The 14,213-nt window shown below is 38.4% G+C and overlaps 1 protein-coding gene across 1 annotated transcript in view; it reads right to left on the minus strand.

Annotated features, from left to right (window-relative positions):
• The window catches only part of ctnna2 (catenin (cadherin-associated protein), alpha 2), a 329,734-nt gene that overhangs the window by 88,647 nt on the left and 226,874 nt on the right, over positions 1–14,213 (minus strand). Inside the window, exon 8 of the mRNA XM_079238137.1 lies at positions 8,089–8,169. Within this exon, the coding sequence (XP_079094263.1) occupies positions 8,089–8,169 (81 nt within the window). The remainder of the gene's footprint in view (positions 1–8,088; positions 8,170–14,213) is intronic.

Below are 14,213 nucleotides of genomic sequence, written 5' to 3' on the forward strand. Positions count from 1 at the left end.
GATGGATGGATGGATGGATGGATGGATGGATGGATGGATGGATGGATACTCATATCCATACATGCAGTACCCATATGTACACATATTATTTTATAACTCAATTCTCTGCTTTAATAAAATCTACCAAAGTATCATTTTAAACTCAGTGAAGTTATTTATTTTAGATATGTAATTTGGTAAATAATTCCACTCCTACATTCCTCTGTTAGAGGAATGTATGTATGCGTATGTATTACATTTGTTTTTTGGCTTGAAATGGCTCTCTACTGCATGGATGGTGGCGTACATCTGAACATGAACGTTCATACTCCTCACTCACTCCTCCCATTTATGCTGTAATTTTATCAATGTAAATGTTATGAGCCAATTTGTGTCCTAAAATAAAACAAAGAAGCTTGGTTTCTATACTTGTTTGAAAACTGTCATTTATTTTTAGGTTTAGTTTTGAATTTAGACAGACTAAATAATTGTGTCAGTTATCATCCAGCTAGTATTTGTCATATTAGGCACAATTTGATCTTCCAACCCAGAGTCCAGACTTCCAATTTGTCATTTAATACGTTGTTCAAATCAGAGAAATCACAGCGTAAATAGAGTCATAGCTGAGCAAACATATGCAGTACCAGTCAAAAGTTTACATACGCCGATTCACTCAAATTCAAAGAGTAGATGTGTCTAAACTTTTGGCTGATACTGCATGTATGTGTGCATAATTAACAGTTTCATTAGTAGATCATCTTTGCACCCATCATGCAGATGGAGACAGCCAATTACACACAAACACACAAACCAATAGCTGAAATCACAGCTGTTCGTTGCTCAGCTTACCTATAAAAGAAAAATATACTATTGCATAGTAATAACTGAAAAAAATGTGTGTTTGCATTAGTCATTACACACAGGTTCACAAACAGATGAATCTTCCTTTTCTTGAGAAAACAGGAAAGGTTCAACACTATAGTTAAAAAAAAAACAAAAAAACATTTATTCCCAGCCTGGAAATGTTCTGGATAAAAGATGAAAAAGATTGAGTGAACTCGAGCTTTTTAGACAGAATAGAGTTACAGCTGACAGGAATCGGTGGCAGCTGTTTCTCCTCAACACAAAACCCTTCACAATTAGAAACAGCTGTGCTAATCAACAAACTAATAGCAGAAATGGAAATGATTTCAACAACCCAGAGCAGAAAGCAGGAGATAAAGAGAGACAGTAGAGACATATGCAGCAGAATATGTGAGGCAGTTATGCTTTAGGGAATCCTGAAATCAGCCATCAGTCAAAACATGGCCCAAAGAGATCATGTGACAGATACATTTATTACAGACAAGATGACAGGGGGTACAACACATGGCTCATTTCAAATAGCTTTTCGGGTGCGAGACATTTTGAATACTAATTTAGAAAAAAAAAAAAAAGGTTAAAAAAAACTAAAATGTATAGATTAACTTCCATTTTCCTGTAAGTATTGTATTTCTACCACTGTCTCATGTTGTACTTTGTGATAACATGCATTGTTGTTCTACAGTATTTTACAGAAATCTCTTTTTTTTTTTTTTCATTTTCCCTATCATCTTTAGGTTTTATGTTTTCTGAAGGGCGAGAGCATGTACGAGCTGTTGTTGCCCACACCACCAGATACCACCTGTGGTTCATTACAGGTTAAACACAGACAGAACTATAATACTGAATCAGCAGGAAAAGTAAGATGCTTGTTTTTGGAGAATAGATCAAACTCAAAGCATTGATAAAATACCTATGAACTTAGAGTAATCTTCTTAGAGTGAGGCTAACCAGCTAACCACTCCTCCACTCTGCTACCAATAAAAACAACGGCTTTCCAAAGAAGACAGAAGGCACTGCAGGATGTTGCTTGCGTCTAGCATAAACTATCAGAGAAGATAGACATTATTACAAACATGTTGTTCATTTGTTTGTGGGCCATGTGAGGCCTGAAATTCTGCATTTGGCTGTAACTATCTTGGGTTTTATGTCTGACTTGGAAGACGAAGTCACCATAAAAACCAGTAGTTAACTCACCTGTCACTCTATATGGGCCTGATTTAAATAATTAAACAGTCAAGCAATACAAATAAAAGATGGGGTCCAATGAGAATTTAAAAAGATCATTTTCTGCTATAAAATGGAGCATCTTATGAAGGTGAATAGCCACTGGCTTGTTTTTGAAGGTTACATTAAAGTTGCTCATTAAAAGGGCAATAAAAAAAAAAAAGAAAGATGACACACCTACAGCAGACTCATTTTTCAGCACACAACTTCTTTTAAATCCAAGTTCTCTCCAAATGTTAGTTTCCTAAAAAGTGACCGGAGCTTAAGCAGCATCATTTTTATGGCAGCTTCAGATTTGCTATTGGAAGACAGGTCTTTATATCTTCCAAGTGCGTGCACACTTTGCCCAACTAAGGAACTGAACAAATCACTGCACTTTCCAATATAAGCCAAAGTCAAATGAAATAAGACCTAATCATCTACTCATGCATTAAGTAAGCAGGGCCTTAATTCAAGTACATTAACTTACATATTAATGTATATATGCAGAGCAGTAATGTAGGCTGAGTGGAAAAAGTCAAATAAAGAGAAATAAAAGATAAACTTGGGTGAAACTCAAGAAAATAAGTGATAAAAGAAAGCAGAATCTGTTTCGGTGTAAGTTATGTCCTTGCTGCCTCATTTGCTTTGTCATAAAGATAAATGTTTGTCGTGATGTTAAAATATTTATCATCTGCAATTTAAACTTGTTGGTTCACATTGTATTAGCCATTTAAAATCGGGAAAATGTATTCAGTTTCTTAGAATACAAATTTATGCTGGTTTGTAATGTTTATGAATAAATTGCGGTGTTAAATCGCCTCAACAATTGCCAGTTTGGATTGCTAATTCTCAAGCTTGAGCTGATTTAATAATGTGCAAGGTTTATTCTTGAGCTTGTTTTGACATTTTAGTTCTTTAGTCTGTTCAGAAAGCTCAGGGTCAAAGCTCAGCTCATGTTATGTTCAATTTTGAATACATTTTAAAGGCCTAATAGGGTTTTATTTTCTCCCATGAAGAACAAGAGTTTTCCTTTTCTTGATCTCCGCTAACTAAAACAGTCGTTATGTATCCATTCATTCATTCATTCATTCATTCATTCATTCATTCATTATCCTAACCACTTAGTCCAATGAAGGGTTGCGGGGAAGCTGGAGTCTATCCCAGCAGTCTTTGGGCGAAAGGCAGGGTACATCCTGGACAGCCTGCCAGGCCATCGCAGTCATTATGTATCATAAACTATTTTTCTATGAACATAAGACTTGGTGCGTTTAATGTTGGACCCAAAAACATGGCATTTTAGACACCTTTTTTTTCTGCTGGTTATGTTCTGTGGAACTTTTTTTTACGTTTGACCTTTGTTGCTGTCTAAGGTTTTTGGATTTGGGTGACTGGACAAGATGTCCAATACCAATATTTTACTTTAAATGTTGCTTCTGGCATGTAAGTCTCAGAATTGTAAAGTTGATCATATGAACACTGTGTTCAAGTTTGGGAAAATATAAAATAAATAAATAAACAGACTAGGTTTGAGGTGGAAAAAGAAGTATCCACCTTCCTGACCTTTACAGCTATACATACATCACAGTGACATTGTGACTAACATACTGTCATATAATCAAAATATGCATTCCATAAAAGTAAAGATCATTACTAAAATGTGAAACCCCTGAAAATTCACCTAACAGAAAAACTTATAAACTGTCATATAAGCCAGAACATGTAGATGAGAATCATCGTCAGACATCTTGGATCATGATGTTTGAACACATTGTGCAGCTCGTATAAATTCTTTAGTCTCTCTTAACAATGTGAAGACAATTTTAGACATTCATCTGAATGATCACTTCTATCTACTTGACATTTAGCAAACATAGAATAAGAAAGCAAACCAAACTCCAAGTCTAAGCTTCGCCAAATTCACTAATTCTCAGGCACATAGTTTGTAATGTACTTGTGCTCCTTTTTTTTTTTTTTTTTTTTAACCTCAACATGGTTCTTAATCACTGTGGCTGTATGTTTGAAGTAATTTTCACGCTGTTAGATAAGTTGGTGTGTTTCAGATTTTTTAATTTTAGCATATTGGATCATATCCTGATGTCTTAACTTTTGAGAACTTTGTAATGAGGATTATTTTGTAACAAGTATCAAACTTCAGACACTGCTCTAAATCTGACCATATCTGTTTAAATGTGTGTGTGTGTTTTGTGGTAGCTTGAAAGAGTGGTTCAAAAGCAGAATATCAATACTTGACACTAATAATAGTAACTGTCACTAAAAGTCACTGAAAAACATGTAGTGCTGTAAATCTAAAATGGTATTTTTGACAATATTTTGGTTTATTTATGTGAGTGTGAGCTGTTGCTGTTTTGATGCTGAGCTATACACTTATTTCACGGCAGAAGTCAAAACACATCATGTCTTTTGTTCACTACCCTAAAGTTAATAGATAATATCTATACAATGACCTTGTTGTGTTTCACATCTGATTTTTTTTTTTTTTGTATTTCTTTTTAAAAACTACATATTAATCTTATCATACATGTATAAATAAAAAAAACAAACAAAAAACTAATTCCGCAATTTTTAAAACACAGTAATTACCGCTACATATGCAAAGATACTTTTTGTTTATTGGTGATATTTTGTCTTATCACTATATGTATGATGTTGCCTCATCACTAAGGCAACAATTCACTTGTTTGACAGCTGACAGAAAGGAGTCAGTGGTGGGACAAGCAGCAACGGCCTATCTGTTGTAGTTTGAACCCCCTGGCTGAGAGAGTGTGTGTGTGTGTGTGTGTGTGTGTGTGTGTGTGTGTGTGTGCATTTGTGTTTGTGCATAAATCTAAAAATGGAACTGAAGAAAGAAAAAGAAAAAGAAAAAGAAGTGACCATACTTTGACTCTTCAACCATAACCCTGTTTGTACATTTTAAATAGCTCTCTGTTTTTCCATTTACCATTGCCTTGTCTTAATTACATTTTCATTTTCACAGGATTCACATGCTTGTAAGGTGGAATAATTTCTTTGACATGCACAGTCCATTGTATTTATCTCATGTTATTGTTGCTTAAGTGATATTTTCAAAGGCGTAATATGAAAAGATGAAGGTACACCTTGTTTCAATTCATATTTGGCTCTAATAGTTTGGTTTATGTACTCATCAAAAACAAAATTCAGAAGCTGTTTGTGAAAAACAAAGTATAACAAAATATTCAACAGCTTACAGAACCATCGTTAGCAGTAACAGCCTGAAGTAATGTCAGCGTTTTTCCCATAGACTGTATATAAAAAAGATAGATGGAGCGTCTGTGACGTCACCCATATGTTTCTGAAGAGCTGAATTGAAGCTCAGTGGGCGGTTCATACCATCGCCATCTTGGCAGGGGCATGCGTGTCGTCTCACTCGGAAAATATAAATATGGGCAAAGAGGTGGAGCTGAGAGGGGATTGTGAGCATCATGGTGGATGATTGACATTGAGCAAACTCCCGGCTGCCTGTATCTAAGAGTTTATCAAGCTAACACGGAGTTAACAGGAGCTAACCAGCTAACGAAGGTAAGCAGGCTAAAGCTAAGTCACGTTGTTAAGCGGCTAAAAACCGCGGTTGTTCTACGTTCTTCTGACTTGAAGTGGAAGATTGGTACCTGTCAATCAAACAGACACGCCAATAGATATGCAAAATTTCAAGATTAAATTACTTTTAAATGGGCGAGTTAAAAAAAAATCACACCCCCCACAGTTGTCATAAAGGTAAACCTGACCTATTAAACCGAAAATGGATTCATGAACCAGGCTGTAAACATGTTCATTTCTGCTGTAAAGTTGGCATTTTTAACATGGGAGTCTATGGGGATTTGCTCTGCTTTGGAGCCCCTAGTGGATGAAGGGGGAACTGCAGTTTTATCCACTTTCGCATAGGCTTCACTTTTAACCGCCAGAGGTTGCCGCTTGGTTTTTTCCTTGTCTTCTTGTTTTAAAATTTGTTGTCTTGATCAGTGTCGACATCCTGTTGGAGCAGAGGGTGAGCATGAAAGACGTTTTATTGCTGCCAGTACCAGATGTACAGCAGGAAAGCAGAGGGTCACCTGCTGTTAAAAGGCCAGTGAGGCATAAGCGGCCCTGACTTATGGAGATGAAGTCCTGGAAAAGCCTTTTGTCTTGGTGTAATCTTGTCAGCTAATAAAATTTCCTACATGCAGGAGGGTTTTTGTGGTCAGGCAGTCTGTGCCGGGTTTGTTATCTCTTGAGAGGCTGGTGAGAGCATATGCAAATTACAATGTGCTGCCCTGCTGAGGGACACAGCCGTGCATGTACCTTCTCCTGTGCAAATCTAAACATCAGAGCAAAAATGACGACTCGAGGGGCTTTAATTTGAATAGTTTCTTTAGTGAAGATTGAAACTTTGTCACGAGGAGATACAGACAATTAATCTATAATATGACTAAAGAGTATCTATGCTGTTATTCTAATGTTTGGGTGTAAGAATAACGGTTTGCTGGGCTTCATGTCATATTTTCACACTTATTAATTTTCTTCTCTAAATGCAAAATATAATCTTTATGCTATGTTGGGAACCACTAATTCACCGTACTTGAGTGATTTAAATGTTGCTGAGCTCAACCTTCCTAAGACTTGATGGCACTTCTCCAAGAAGAAACAGGGAGGGGCGGGGGGAGGCAGGGAGGAGGTGTGAACAAACAGTATGCTTGACATGTAGTGAACTCACCCTGGATAACAGACGCTTGCATTGTCTTATATGTGTACACATTTGCATGACAGCAGAAACAACACAGCGTGTCTCTGGTGTGTCGTCGCGAGGCTTGCTTGGTCTTACCTGCTCCCATTTCACAAACACCGTCTATCATCTGTGCTTGTCTGCTGTAATATTTGATCCCTCCTCTTCACAATGGAGATGTTGGAGGCGGAAATTCTCAAATGCTCGACTGTTCTCCTCCCCTCAGGAAGGGCTTGCGTCTCTACACGGCGCCACTGCCTTGCTAAACTCGGCGTGCGTCTTGTTGACATAATTACAGTATCACAACTCGATGTAGCGCCTGCATGTGTGCTGCGAGTTTGCCCTCCCATCTTAACACAAAGCTTAAACACAACGCCCATTCTGTCAAGCCAATCCCCAAGTCAATAGAACATGCTGTCAGAGTGAATACTGCCTGCCAGCCTGTCACACGGCCCCACCAAACACCACAACAGGAGAGAAAGATCTCATCATCTTCGGAGGTCAGGCTAGGACACAACCGTTCTGTAAACAGCTTCTCTTCCAAAACACAAGACAAAAAACATACGGATGTCTTGTGCTGTGATAGATGGGGAAGAAATATAAAAGTGCCATTTCAGAGTCAGCAGAAGTTCGAATTGATGTCAAAGAGCACCGAGGTGTGCTTGAACAATCAAAACACATCTAAGTATGGCTCTTTTTTTTTTTCATTAAATACATCAGGGATTTATTCCAATTTTATGATTCAATAGAAAAAAAAGCCTGCTTAAATTTTCTTTAGTAAAGATGAGGAATGCATCAATATTCCTCATTATTTTATGTATTACGTAATGTAATTATTCATCACTGCCGGAGGGCATAAGGTTTCAGAAATTGGATTTTTTTTTTTTTTTTTTTTTTTCATATTTCTAAAGCAGCTCAATCATAAAACTTTAAAATGTTTTGATAATTAAACAGAACTAAATGCCTCACATATGACAGACACACTGACTGACGGCTGTTTGTCTGCAAGAGATTAAGCGTCATCTTGAGATGTAAAGGAAAAAAAACAAAGGAGCGTAAGACAGGAACACGTCATCTGTCAATTTAAAATGAGCCTCAGTGATCCCCAACAACCCCGACGTCTGCTTGGCCTCATTGTGGCAATAAGTCTCCGCCAACCACCTGGTCAAGCTCTGCGTGTCAGAGAGTCTTATTTATTGTGTGAAAAAGCTGCATATTCCGTGTGTTCATTCTGCACCGGAGAGCTGAAGATATGCCTGTAATTAAAAAAAGGATGGAGTGCTGTGAAAGTGAGATCTCACCTGTCTGCGTAGGTCCCTGGTCTTCTTGGTCATTTTGTCAATGGCTGAGTTCAGCGGGTCACCTTTCTCTTTTCTGCCAGTCTGTGAAAAGGACAAAAAAAGAGCAAAATACTTCCTTAATGCTGTTACATTATTACCCTTTTTTTTTTTTTTTTTTTTTTAAACACTCACTGCACCATGCATCAGAAATGTATAAGTTCATCGTTTTAGAGATTTAACAGACTTTTTCAGAGCAGAACGCTAAAGACAAAAAGACATTTTTTTTCCCATGGGACCATTTGAAAATAACATGTTCACTGGTTAGAGGACAAACATGAGTGAAATTGTAAGGTTACATAGCAACTAGCTATTCTGGCAAGTATCAATTTAGTTGTCGCCAATTTCCCTTTGTGCTGTACTTCCTGTCAACGCCAACTCCGACTGATGGCTTTAGGAGGGTGCAGACTACCACATGCTTCATCTGACACACACAGAGTTGCAAGCTGCTTCTTTTCACTTGACAGTGGGGAGTTTCACTGGGCGAGCGGCACAGCTTCTTAATGCTGCAGGTTCCAATTCTCTCCATTTAACAAGCAGAGCGACCAAACCAGTAGGAGTCACCAAAGGTGACACTGTGACAGGATCTTTCTCCATTTTTCATTCAAAAATATTTCCATTCAATTCACTGAAAAAGCCTGGCCAAGAGGGAGCCTCCACTTTCAGTTGCACTTACAAGCTTTAGTGTTTTTGTTCAGAAACCATGAAGAGAAAGTTATTAGATTTCCAAGTTTATTATCTGATTTGAAATGGCAGCTCGGCCTGAAAGTTAAAAAGACAGCGACAGAGTCTAGAAGTGCACATTTCTGGTTAAGGACCCATGCAGTGCTACTCTGTGCAGAATTTAAGAAAATGACAAAGTGTGTCTTCGTCAATGTAAAGTGGCAAAAAAAAAAAAAAAAAATCCTCATCTCAATCCTCTGAATATTGTGTCCATGAATGGATCTTTGCCAGGAAGAATAAATAAGTTATTACCATAAATATTTTCTTAAATGTTTTTCTACTTTAATGAACACCTTCCTGCATCGAGATTATCCAAATTTTCCACACAGATGTCTCCTGCGACTCGGCGTCCTACTCATCGACACCTCACAACTGTTCAAGCAAAAACAACAAAGGAAAAATAGCTATATTTTTATTTCTATCTCTCTGACTTCCTCTTTTTAAACAAACCTAATAAAGTGAACTAGCAAAAACTGCAGCACTGGAGCCAATAGTTTAAGAAGAATACAGCTTGAAGGTGATAAATGAGCTACGCTTCTGTTGGAACCTCCCTCTCAGGTCCTTTTATTCATCTGCTGCATCACGTCAAACAAAACCAAATGTCACATGTCTTCAAACTGACTGCTTACAAATAATCACCTATTTTAGTTGCAATCTGTCAGGACAACTGAAAAATGATTGGCTCATCACTCTTCTACATACATTTTTCTTTGTTTGTTTCAGAACAGCAAGAGACAAAATACAATCAGATTATTTTTTATCAAATCATATTTTAGGAGAAGAGTCACTATATAAATGCAAAAAAAATAAAAGGTACCAGGATGATATTCGGATTGTAAAAAATAAACACATCCTTTGTCAAAGCAGTACCAGCATGCAAAGTTTACATGATGTTACCAAGTTACCGTCGAGCTGTCCTTTATGAAGGTAAGCAGTTAGTTTCCTTTTACACTTTTGTGAAGAAATGTGGGACACAGAATCCTCTGTCTGCTTCCAGTAAGGGTTTCCTGAGACGCACTAAGTGCTCAGACCTGCAGTAAAGGAACTATTTTGTCTTTATCCTGTTTAATGAAACACTTATCTCTGTGTTGCTGAACTCTTATTCTGTCCTTTCGATAATTGAGTGGAACAGAATACCTCATATCTAAGGGTCACAGCGAACCAAATGAGTCCAAATAAAACACACTTCGAGGTAAAGTCACTCCACAGTTAACACTGCTTTGGTCACTATCAGAAATATGAGCTTTCTCATTCATTTTGAGTACGCTTGTTGTGGCAAACAATGCAACAGAGAGGGGGAGGTGACTGAAGACTACCACTGTGAACTCTGGGCATAATAATGGTGACAACTTTGGTCTTTCACTCACTCAGGAAGCAAACAAACTCTAGCAGCTTCTTTGCCATAATTATGGTGCACCAATCAGTAAGGAGACACTGTGTTTTGGGAGTTCAATGTAAACATGGCCTGTTTACTGCTTTTATGCTTCACAAAAAGGCTTTGTAAAGGTGGGACAACAAATCGTTATCTTCTCATACTTTCCTCATTTCGGATTTGTCACACTCACTGCTCCACATGCGTTCCAAAGTGGGTATGTGCCGTGGAGAATGCTGTGAAAGCACTGCTCATTGAGAAAATCCTGCAGCTACAAAAATGAATACAATTCAACCTTTTTTTTCTTTTTTTCTTCTGCTTTCCTATGGCCGAGGCTCACATGGCATTGTCTGCATAGGAATGTTAAACATTACAGTCAGAATGAATTATTTGTTTCCAGCTGATACTACAGTACGTCACTCCCACTTCTAGTAGCCATCACAAAATGCAGGCTTTTTTTTCCTGTTTTTTTGTGAAGCAATGCACCAAACTGAAAGGAAAAGTACTGGCATGCATGTCTAAAGGTATATCTGAGATTCAGTCCCACATTAAGTGAAAAGTGACAACTACACTGTTTGCATGGTTGTATTTGCAAGTGTAATTCTGACATATACTGATAAAAGCTTTGAGCCAGTTGCTGACTGGCGTAAGGGGAGGAAAGGAAATGGAGATCGCTGTCAGTTAACTTTCATTATGTGACATGCTTCCAAACAAACACTCACGTAATGATTTCCACACCAAACAGGGGGACATGACAACATTAGTCATCATGTTGCCTTAAGAGCCGGATGTGTCATTAAGGCTCCAGAGCAACGCAGAGGATTACAGAGGCTCACCACCCAAAATTCCCATCCAAACATTCACAGATAATGCCCCAACATCAACCACTAAACTTCATTTCAACATGACTTAGGGATTGTGTGGATGGCACTAAAATGTCTCACATATAAACCAAATTAAGTGTGTACGTGTCTGTGTGTGTGTCCCTCCAAAATTGTATTTTTCAGAATTGGAAATCCCAGCTGTTTTATTCTCAAAACTCTTTAATCTGGGTTAAGGAGATTAAATCAGCACAGTGATGTCAAACTAAATGGACAAAAACCTGGAACTGATATGTTTAGCTCCTACTAAGCAGCAGTTATTGCTGCTTATTTATCATTGGCGCCACAGCAGTGTTTTGTATTACAGCTGAATCACTGAAATGAATGTGACCTAGCTTTGACAGCTACCTGAAGTGAAGAAGACCACAGTTTAACTTCAAATAAAAATGTTTCTCTTGTTTTATAACTGCTCCTGGACTTTGAAATATTGATATAATGCATTGGCGATTTGTTGAAAGATGTGTTGCTCATGTTGGGACTTAAAATGCCCAATTAAAACCACTATGCATGATTTCCCCATAATAGAATTTACATACAAAGCTGTCCACAGTGATGAATCATGGGTGAGTCAATGTGTTGGGCTCACACTCTGCTCGGCCGGGTCTGCATTCATATCTTTGGCTTGTATGCATGCGTGTGTGTGTGTGTGTGTGTGTGTGTGTGTGTGTGTTTGTGAGAGAGAGAGAGAGATAGAAATTCTAATAAACAATTCCCATAAACGCGTGTTTGTCTAAAAACCTGCTTGCCTTTTCTGTGTTTTAGCGCAGGTGTGTACTTGCAGTCAAAGCAATTGTATATTCCCCCACCCCCCCCCCATTAAAAGCTCGACAACTCAGCTGGTGGTTGATTCAATTGTTTCCAAAGTAGCATCATTGATTGCTTAGTTTGAGACTGGTGTATAATGGAACGTGCATGTTTGGTTTTCTGGTAAACACGATTCCCCATGGTGCCATGCAGACAATGTTCCCAACTGTCCTTCATCCATTATTTCCAACCCCCTCGTGTGCACTCATTCACTCTCTGTTGGGGGCAGGAAGACAGACGAAGGTGCCTGACAATAAGGATCTGGGGTGTTGGGTAATGGAGGCAGTGGAAGTGGAGTTACTCCGGCCCACTCAGGAGACGGCTGGTAGATGGTGTGTGCTGCTGGGATGTGAGTGGCCTATTCTCTCAGGTCCTCCCGCAGTAAGTGTGTAATTTGCTGGTGCGCTGCAGTGCAATCTGCTTCACTGCATTTCTGACCTTAAAACTCATAATGATGGAATAACACACACGTGTGGAATGATCTGTAGCAGAGCACGGCATTTGGTTTCCTGCATTTTCTTCTCTCCATTTCCATTTTTGAAAAGTAACATAAGAATTGGAGTTAAACTTTTTACATTGTGTCTGTTATTTTTTTCATACTTTTCACTTTCAGACTGTGAAAAATACATTTCTGGCAAGAAAGAAATGAACAGTCAATAAAAAAAAACAAAAAAAACTGAGACAGTGGGACTGGTGAAAGGATGACGAATGAATCTGGTAATTTGTTGGCAATAGCATGACAAATCAAAGAGGTGGACAGATGAATCAAAGGGAACAAAATAGAAGTCAGGTGGAAGGCGAGCATGAAGCATTCTGTCTCATTGTCTCTCAAGATCAATGAGTTAAATGATATCAATTCCGGCTCCGTGTCAATTCAATTAGCCAGGAGTGAGAGGTACAATTACTGTCCAATGTGGTTACACTGTCTGTGGCAGGCTTAAAGAGGCAAGGCAAGCAGATAACAAGAGAGTGAGAAAGTGTTTGTGTGCGTGTTTGAGTGGGGAGTGTGTGACGATAACATTGGTAACATGTTGGTCGGGTTACCAGTTGATAATGGGTACCCAGATCCTCATTAAGATACGTTGTGCTCCCTCTGCTGTGGGGCCACAGATAGGCCAATTTGACTTGTTCTCATTAAGTGCAACTTAGAGAGGTGCAGCGGCGGCTATCAGCAAGTGTGATTACAGGATACCCAAAAAGAAAACACCACAATGCCTGCAGTGAGGAGAGAAGCTGCCAGACCAGTGTTTTGGATTAGAATTTCTGTTTTCTCATTTTCCAAATGATGGCAGAGAAACACAAAACATGCAACAGAATATTCAAGTCATGCCAAATTACCAAATGTATTGCACAGCACAATGCACAAAACGGATCAGAGATATACAATACAAGGTCAGGTAGGTGGAAAGCCTGTATGCCTTTTTGGTTTTTCATTCAGCTTGTAATATGCGTCTGGTTTTATGCTGGGTCATGCAGTAGAAGGGGGTAACCCAGACACCGTCTATCATGAGCCTAACACACTCAGACAAACACACATCCACTCTTATTTTCACAGCAGAGGTATTTTACAGACAACAGTTCACTTGCAGAGCTTTAAAATAAAAGCAAAACTAGAGCATCATGTGTTATTCACATCGATAATGCAAGGTTGTCTCCAAAGTAACCTGTTCGTATTTATTCTCAAGGAAAAAGAAAACACTAACAAGCAATTATACTGCACAGCTGTTGTCATTGACCTGGAGTTTGTGATTTTAATGAAGAATCTTTCCTGTGCAGACTGGATGTTAAGCTTCATTTTCTGTCAAGACGGAAAAGGGGTGAGTATGACAATATATTTGCTAGTTTTTTCAGGTTTTCGCAAACATGTCTAGAAATACTCCCGGTATGCTAATATGAACATGTAGATTTCAAAAGGAAATCATGTAATAAAAATGGGATTTTTAATAAAGATGTATCAAAACATCTTTTTTATGTCTTTTTTTCTTCTGTAAAAACCCACAGTCTGTGTGAATGTTTTTGGAGGGTGGAAGGAAGTGGCGTCCCTGCAGAAAAACCTTGCATACATAGGGAGAACATGCAAACCCCACACAGAAAGGCCACTTTTCAAACCTCCCTCCCAGCCGGGCTTCTTGCTGTGTGGTCATATTGCTAACCGCTACGCCACCATGCCTTTTATACACCTCTGCTGCTGAAACTTTCAAAAGTTTTTCACTGAGCACTCAGACTAAATATTAATCAATTAAGCAAAATTACAAAACATGACCATGATCGGGGTGAAAAGTAAAATGTTTAAAATCCAAAAAAAACAA

This window comes from Telmatherina bonti, assembly GCF_933228915.1.
Source record: "Telmatherina bonti genome assembly, chromosome: 3".
Taxonomy (NCBI): domain Eukaryota; kingdom Metazoa; phylum Chordata; class Actinopteri; order Atheriniformes; family Telmatherinidae; genus Telmatherina; species Telmatherina bonti.